The following is a 9,107-nucleotide window of genomic DNA, read 5'->3' on the forward strand; positions in this document are numbered from 1 at the left end:
ATCCGTAGCTCGGATGAAAATGTTTTCTATATGAAAGTTGCTCAGAAAAATCCAACGAATCCGAATACGCGGTCCGTTCATTTGTCACATGCCTCTAGTATGCTGAACATGGAACTTTCCCCTCCGGTCATTTGTCTAGCATAGGTCTGGAACCGGGAAAACATTCCCGGTTGAATTTCCCCCTTCACCTATTCGTGTAGACATGCGTTAGGTCACACCCGACACGTCGTATTACCACGTTATGCTTTGTGATGCTATGTTTGCTTTATATTTACTGTTTCTTCCCCCTCTTCTCTCCGGTAGACCCCGAGACCGATGTTGCCCCTATGATCGACTACGTCGACGACGACCCCCTCCTTGCCAGAGCAACCAGGCAAGCCCCCCCCCCTTGATCACCAGATATCGCCTATTCTTCTCTATACTGCTTGCATTAGAGTAGTGTAGCATGTTACTGCTTTCCGTTAAGCCTATCCTGATGCGTAGCCTGTCATTGTTGCTACAGTTGTTACCCTTACCTACTATCCTACTGCTTAGTATAGGATGCTAGTGTTCCATCAGTGGCCCTACACTCTTGTCTATCTGCCATGCTATACTACTGGGCCGTGATCACTTCGGGAGGTGATCACGGGTATATACTATATACATTATATAGATGACACATGTGGTGACTAAAGTCGGGTCGGCTCGAGGAGTACCCGTAAGTGATTCTGATGAGGGGGCTGAAAGGACAGGTGGCTCCACCCCGGTAGAGGTGGGCCTGGGTTCCTGACGGCTCCCTACTGTTACTTTGTGGCGGAGCGACAGGGCAGGTTGATACCACCTAGGAGAGAGGTGGGCCTAGCCCTGGTCGGCGTTCGCAGATACTTAACACGCTTAACGAGTTCTGGGTATTTGATCTGAGTCTGGCCATTTGGTCTATACGCACTAACCATCTACGCGGGAGTAGTTATGGGTATCCCGGCGTCGTGGTATCAGCCGAAGCTCTTCTTGACGTCAGCGACGGAGCGGCGCGCGCCGGATTGGACTGGAACACCTGCTAGGCTAGGTCTGCTTCCGGCCGCGTAGGCAACGTGTAGGTGTGCAATGGGCGATGGGCCCAGACCCCTGCGCGCATAGGATTTAGACCGGCGTGTTGACCTCTCTGTTGAGCCTAGGTGGGGCTGCGACGTGTTGATTTTCCGCGGCCGGGCATGACCCAGAAAAGTGTGTCCGGCCAAATGGGATCGAGCGTGTTGGGTTATGTGGTGCACCCCTGCAGGGAAGTTTATCTATTCGAATAGCCGTGTCCGTCGGTAAAAGGACGACCCGTAGTTGTACCTTGACCTTATGACAACTAGAACCGGATACTTAATAAAACACACCCTTCCAAGTGCCAGATACAACCCGGTGATCGCTCTCTAACAGGGCGACGAGGAGGGGATCGCCGGGTAGGATTATGCTATACGATGCTACTTGGAGGACTTCAATCTACTCTCTTCTACATGCTGCAAGATGGAGATGGCCAGAAGCATAGTCTTCGACAGGATTAGCTATCCCCCTCTTATTCTGGCATTCTGCAGTTCAGTCCACTGATATGGTCCTTTACACATATACCCATGCATATGTAGTGTTGCTCCTTGCTTGCGAGTACTTTGGATGAGTACTCACGGTTGCTTTTCTCCCTATTTTCCCCTTTCTATACCTGGTTGTCGCAACTAGATGCTGGAGTCCAGGAGCTAGAGATCCCGAGAATGATTCTACATGGAGTTCGGCTTCGAGGAGTAGTTAGGAGGTCCCAGGCAGGAGGCCTTGCCTTTTCGATCGTTGCTACTTTTGTGCTAGCCTTCTTAAGGCAAACTTGTTTAACTTATGTCTGTTCTCAGATATTGTTGCTTCCGCTGACTCGTCTGTGATCGAGCACTTGTATTCGAGCCCTCGAGGCCCCTGGCTTGTATTATGATGCTTGTATGACTTATTTATGTTGTAGAGTTGTGTTGTGATATCTTCCCATGAGTCCCTGATCTTGATCGTACACATTTGCGTGCATGATTAGTGTACGGTCAAATCGGGGGCGTCACAAAACTGATAAGGATTATTAGCAAAAATATACGAATGGTGGAAAGCAAATTATTTGTTTATACTCTATCCAACACAACAGTGAGCTGTAGGATGGTAACTACAAACTCTGCAGCCTTCTCTTTTTACTGCCTATAATGAGTTGTTACACAACAATGTCTGAATCTTTTTCGTTCCCAGTGGTTCCCGAAGCAGTTTACTCAAGATTACCTCGCAAAGTACATGATTGGTGGACACACAATGAAGGTTAAAGTATTTCATCCAGACTACAATGAGCATCGAGAAGTCCTAATGAAGACAGTGAAGGATGGACGGGCAGCCATCACAAGGGGTTGGCCTAGATTCGTGCGCGCATTACGCATGGATGAGGGCACAATATGGGCATTCCGCTTCACCTTCTCCAGCAACCAGAATGTCTTTTGCCTCTCTCTTTACAGTCTTTAGTACAACTGTGGTTCATCATTCTTTACTTGGTGCTTCTATAGTTCTTCAGTATATGTACCTATGCATCGAATTATGCATTCGTGGTTGAACCTATATTTGTAATAAACATGGTTGGATATGAAATAAGTGATTGCCTACTTTCAAATTCAAAACATGTGATTTTTAAATTAGGGATTATACTGCACATGGTTTGCAAAAGCGAAACATCTGCGATATACGTGGAGATCAGAAACGTTTCTAGGATCCACCACGTGTGCGATCAATCTCCACTGCACACACGACTTTCTCTTGAAAACTGTTTGCGTTAGGCCACCTTGTGCAAACGTTTACCACATAAAAACTGTGTGTGATGGACAGCCTTTGCCACACAGTTTCTTCTACGCACCATGTGTGATGCATTCAATAACGCAAACGATAAAATTATTAATATCATGTGCAATGGCAACGCTATCACAAACGATTTAACGGGAAAAATTCGGTGTGATGTACCTGTGAACGGAAACGTTTTCCCTGGAGCGACTGTGTGGGATGTACATACGAACGAAAATGTTTAGCGGGGACTAACTTTGTGGGATGTACTTGCGAGCGGAAACAATTTCGCCTGTATAATTGTATTTTTTAGCTCTACTGTATGTATTTCCGTATTTGAGCGCTCGCTGGTCGCACACGACCTCATTTTGTCGAGCGTGGGTGCCAGGAGGGCATATCCCCGACGGTTTCTGGGTCGTGTAGAAAGGACCCCCCCTATCGCCCACACTCACTTGGCGACGGTTCCAAATGTCGTCGCGAAAAGGGGGTTAAAAGCCGTTTGTATAGCACCGACACGCACCAGTGATTCCTCCTTAGTTCACCTTGATGGTTACATCAAGTGGGAGTCCATCGAGGGTGATTCCTCGGGTTTCCCCCTTGCTGTTTTGGACACACAGTTACTTTGACTTTACCCCAGAACCATGATGAAGTCGGGTCGGCCTCGAGGGGTACCCGCAAGAGAAATGTGAAGTCGGGTTGATCGTGAGTGTACCCACGAGTTGATGTGTAGCCGGGTTGGCATGTAGGGTACCCGCGAGATAATTACGTGGCACGGCCGGGCATTCCAGGCCCTTGTCATGAGTCCACGAGACGGGGCGACGGGGTCACATGATCGTGAGTCTCTGCTCGTTACCGCGCGCTCCCAGAACACTAACAGTTTGGATGTGTGATTCGAGTAGGCCTCTTGCTTTTTCGCACTGACCACCACGCTGGAACAAGTATGGGCACTCTGTGTCGTATGTATCAGCCGAAAGCTCTTCGGACGTCAGTGATGGAGCGGCGCGCGCCGGGTTGTACTGGTTAAGCCTGCGCTTGTATAAGGAAGCTAGGTTTGCTCACCGGCCGCGTATGCAACATGCAGTGGTGCAAAGGGTGATGGGCCAAGACCCCTGCGCGCTTAGGATGTAGACCGGCCTGCTGGCCTCTCTGTTGAGCCGAGGTGGGATTGTGGCATGTCGATCAGCCGAGGCCGGGTATGATCTGATGGTGTGCCCGGCCAGATTTAATCGAGCGTGTTGGTTATGTTTGTGCACCCCTGCAGGGAAGTTAATTTATTCGAATAGTCGTGTCCACGGTAACGGACGCTCGGAGTTGTATCCCGATCGATACAACTAGAACTACATGCTAAGGCATGAAATGGTTGTGATTGCTCCGAGATTACTTTCTTGCAGGGAGTCGAGGAAGGTTCTCTAGGCGTGTTTAATAAAACTTACTACTAATTATATTATGCTAATCTGCACTCTTCTAATACTGCAAGATGCTTCGAGATGCTAGTCTTCGATAGGCTAGGCTTTCCCTTCTCTTCTGGCATGTCTGAAGTTTAGTCCAAAGATATAGACCCATTCCTTTGAAATTGATGCATACTTAGTGTAGATCTGATGTATGTCTTGTGAGTACTTTGGATGAGTACTCACGGTTGCTTTGCTACTTCTTTTCCCCTATACCCGATTGTTGGCGATCAGATGACGGATCCCAGGAGCCAGATGCTACCACCGACGACTACTACTACCCCGAGGGTGCCTACTACTATGTGGAGGCTACTACTACCCCGAGGGTGCCTACCGCTAAGTGGAGGCTACTACTACCCCGAGGGTGCCTACCGCTAAGTGGAGGCCGCCGACGACCAGGAGTAGTTGGGAGGCTCCCAGGCAGGAGGCCTAGCCTTTTCGATCGTTGCTATTGTTTGTGCAGACTTGATTAATTATGTATGTACTCAGATATTATTGCTTCCGCTGACTCGTTTGTATTCGAGCTTATGTATTTGAGCCCTCGAGGCCCCTGGCTTGTATGACTTTAATTTGTGTCTAGAGTTGTGTTGTGATGTCTTCCCGTGAGTCCCTGATCTTGATCATACACATTTGCGTGTATGATTAGTCTACGATTGAATCGGGGGCGTCACAGGTGTTACAAAAGAGGTGGGCTTTCATCCAAATGGAGTGCAACAAGTTTTGTGCTTCACGTGAGGACATCAATAGCCAACCCATGAGTAGCCTAGGCGTCCAGGATGTGGTATACTTCCTTCCATTGTCCATTGCATATTTGTATGTATCTCTGATGTTTTCGTCTCCGTTACATGTCGATGTGTATTGTTTCTTTCATCTTAATTTGCAGGCATTCCAATCTTTGGAAACCTTCAAGACCCAACATGGGGACAAACCATTCACCTTGACCCATTGTTGGATGATGATTTGTGAGTGCCCAAAGTTCAAGGACCAATATGCCACACAAAAGAAAGGTGGGCGGCCGGCGGTCGTGGTTGAACCAAGTGAAGCTGAAAAGTGAACGACAGGGAAGACCAACTCCAAGGTGGATGGCAAGCATGAAGCTTCGACACTCGCTTTCCAAGAAACTTTGAAGGCTTCATGAGCCAAAAGGATGTGAGGGAGGAGAGAAAGCGCCAAGCGAAGGAGGAACAAATGAAGACTTACTTTGACATCCAAAAGTGGAAGCTCGAGATCGAGGAGAGCTATGCCAAGACCAAAGCCAACAAGTTGAAGCTTGTGAAGATCTCAAAGGAAGTGGAGATCATGACGATTGACTTGAGCAAGATGTCCCCAAAGAGAAGAGTTTGGTTCGAGAAGAAGCAAAAGAAGATGCTCGAGATGGATGGACTATGGTAGGGACGTGAATTTTTTGTGTCGGCATGTATGCCAGCATGATCTACGGCCGAGATGCACGAACTATGACCGATAGAGGAGTATTTTTTTTATGTGCTGACATGTGTGTCAGCCGCTAGCTGCTATGCTGGCATGAACTTCGACCAAAAGACGCCCTCGTTTTCTGTGTGCGCTGGCATGTATGCCGGCGGCTAGCACGTATGCCGGCGGCTAGCACCATCGTCAGCATGAACTATTGCCAATTCTATTTTTGCATTTTCATTCTTGCAAAAAATTATGGCCAGGCGGATTAAATGGGACGGTCGGTTGAGCAGACCAACACAAATTTAACAGATAAAGTCGGACGCGGCGTCTATAAACAACTCAAATGGACAAAATCTGAACAAAAGACGTCTTAGTCTCCCCGGTGCTTCGAAGAAACTTGTATCCCGTGACTCCACCGACGTGGTCCCACGTCCTAGCCATGCCTCGGCGCTGTGCCGGCGAAAGGGTACGCACCACGGGCCCTCCACTCTTAATGAGTGTGTTGACCCTTAATTATATGCACGTTCGCCAAGAGAAATCCCGGTAGTTAATTACTCCAGTAGCACCAGCACTTGATTAAACAATACAATCTTTGGCGCTCAAGTACAAGGCGTTACAGCTGCGAGCCCCTATCCTCACGTCACGTCACGTAGCCGCACCAACAACCAAAACCAAGCCGCGTTTCCTCGCTGTCCTTCACATGACAAACATCTCCATTTCCATTTCCACCATACAGTTTTTGTTGTTTAAATAAACTCAAATTCGCTGGACAACCAGAAAGATTCTCCTTACCGACACAATCACATGTACTCCTACTACACAATACTCAATTTTCAATACGTTGTAAAATTCCTAGTTAAGTCTACTGCTTAAGATGAGCCTGGATGATATACAGTAATAGAGCTTCTAAAAAATAGTTGTATTAACCACGTCACATGGAGTAGCTCGTAACCAGCAAGTGACTAATTTCGATTTATTCGAATCGTAATCTTACAAATAACAAATCACCAAGTTATACATGCACCAAAAATATGTTTAAGAAAATTCCAAACCAAAAACAAAAACTGAATAAACTTTTGAGGGAATTTACACCGACGATATTCATGGTCTCTACTTTCCAATATAAAGTGAAAAAATATGTTTCCTGAATGTTTTGCATGGCAGTCCCTAAAGTTGGCATTATACCTAGAAGGTCCACTTCCAGATCTTCACACGGACTCTGACCTTGCACGAGTGCGCGGCGGTGCTCACCGTCGCGGTCGTCTCGGCGTTGTCCAACGCAGGCGCAGGAGCCAGGGCGGTGCCATTCTTCCCCTTTACCTTCTTCGGCGGTGGCGGAGGTGGACTGGGTGGCGTCACCTTGATGCCCTCGCAGTGCACCTGGATGCCCATCTTCTTTGTCTTGAGGCTGCCGACCTTGACGCCGGCCCGCGTGTCGGCATCTATAGCGACGGAGAAAGCACCGGACTTCTTAAGGTCAGAGCCGGCGCTGCTGGGATCTACGGTGACACCAGCGGCGGTGATGGTGGCAGTGAAAACGGTGGTGTTGCCGGCTTCATGCGCGAACCCGGGCACGGTGGCGTCCCCGAGCGGGACTGCGTTGGCGGCGGTGGCGGCCGAGAAGGAGAAGTCGTCGTAGAAATAGACGAGCTTCTTGTTGGGGTTCTTGGCGGTGACGGTGAGCCGGATGGAGTCGGTGAGGACGGGCGCGGTGGTGGAGGAGGAGAGGTTGAACGTGCTGAGGCGGACAGAGGAGACGGTGAAGCTGGGGCGTTGCGGGCGGTAGAGCAGGTAGAAGGCGCCGCCCGCGGCCGCGGCGACTAGCGCGAGGAGGATGACCACCAGCAGTGCCCAGCAGAAGCAGCAGCAGAAGCTGCACCGGCAGGACCGCCCGCGCCTGCTCTTCGCCTGCCCCTGCGGCCGGTAGATGGGGCGCTGATACATCTGCGGCTTGGGCGCCGCCGGGCCGCCGCCGCCGTTGGCCATTAGGGGCGGCGGAGTGGGCTTGGCGGCGGGGTAGACGCGGTCGGCCATTGCAGCCGCCGCAGACAAGGACGCGGAGGCGGAGGCGGCACCTGCTTAGACGCGGTGGTGCTGGGCCTGCTGGGTGGTTGAGTGGTTGCGGTCAGGGAGCTCGAGCTGAGGAATTTTGTTGAGCGAGAGAGATCTAATAAGGGACAGGAGGGGAGAGAGAAAGTGTACGCGCGTGGTGAGGTGAGATGAACAGAGACGCGTTACCTTACGGCCGATGGCTTTACCTCACCTAATAATTTGGTACTTTGCGTAGTGCGACTACTAGTTGGTCCATTTCTGTGTGTGTACTGTAATAATTATACTAATAACAAGACAAAGGCCGGCTTAAGAAATTTGGTGGTTTTGTCTTGTGACGCTTACCCTTGTGTTCCTCTTCAACTACCATTGCACACTTGCATGGCATGTAGGATGGCTCGGTAGAAAAATGCGGATTTTTTTTGGACGCGAGCTCTTCTAGTGCACATAAAACAGAAAGAGCATATCAAAGCCACTTCAACTTTGACGTAGATGTTCAAATTTGCAATGAACTAATGGCATTATAAAGGATATATGTTTACTGCTTTGCTACCATGAACTAATGGCATCATAAAGGATCACAGTTTGCACTAACAACACGAAAGAACATCAATGTATATGAGATAATCGTCGTGAAGGATTCATGCAAGTTTCTCCACTTACTTTCAACACACAAGACTGGAGTGTCATATTCAGACATGCAGCTGGTTTGATCTGTATCCTTCCAGTAACCATCCATGTGTTTCTCATTAGCTGGTGGGGGTAGTTAGAGCCTTTGACTTTAGTGCTTTGAGCCGCTTTCAGTACTAAGTTAATATGGAGAGACTAAGATCATGCCTTAAATACAGAAGACCGCTCTCCTCCTTCATCTAGTGGACTATAGATCCCAAGATGAAAGGAAGTAGCAGCAAGGAAAAAATATAATTGATGAGTACACAAAATTCTCTTAAAAAACAGTAGACAAAATAATGCTTGTTTTGGAACCCGAAAGAAAATCAGCAGGAGACAGTTCGTTGTCTCACCATAAATCAGGAAAAGACTCACCATAAATCAGGAAAAGAAATATAATAGATACATACACAAAACTCCCTTAAAAATAGTAGACAAAATAATGCTTCTTTTGGAACCCAAAAGAAATTCAGCTGGAGACAGTTCGCTGTCTCGCCATAAATCGGGAAAAAGTCCATGTAATTCAACAATGGTACATTTCGATGTCATATTGCTAGCGACGAAGCACAAGTTGTCGTTTTGATTAGGCATTGAAAGGGATTATTAAATTCAAAGTTGTTGTTACATGTTAGGAGAAGAAGAACCAAAGAAGACTGTGCATGTTCAATCAGACGGATGGGGGAGCGAATTATTGGACACCACTAGGAGTCGTGCTAGCGG

At 48.4% G+C, this 9,107-nt stretch overlaps 1 protein-coding gene across 1 annotated transcript; it reads right to left on the bottom strand.

The window, feature by feature from the left end:
- Window positions 1-6,617: 6,617 nt before the first annotated feature.
- On the bottom strand, window positions 6,618-7,833 carry LOC123180783 (NDR1/HIN1-like protein 13). Its single transcript, XM_044592916.1, has one exon. The coding sequence runs from the start codon at window positions 7,701-7,703 to the stop codon at window positions 6,855-6,857; it is 849 nt and encodes a 282-aa protein (XP_044448851.1). The 5' UTR covers window positions 7,704-7,833; the 3' UTR covers window positions 6,618-6,854.
- Window positions 7,834-9,107: the final 1,274 nt, after the last annotated feature.

Source organism: Triticum aestivum, chromosome 1D, assembly GCF_018294505.1.
Source record: "Triticum aestivum cultivar Chinese Spring chromosome 1D, IWGSC CS RefSeq v2.1, whole genome shotgun sequence".
In the NCBI taxonomy this organism is placed as follows: Eukaryota; Viridiplantae; Streptophyta; class Magnoliopsida; order Poales; family Poaceae; genus Triticum; species Triticum aestivum.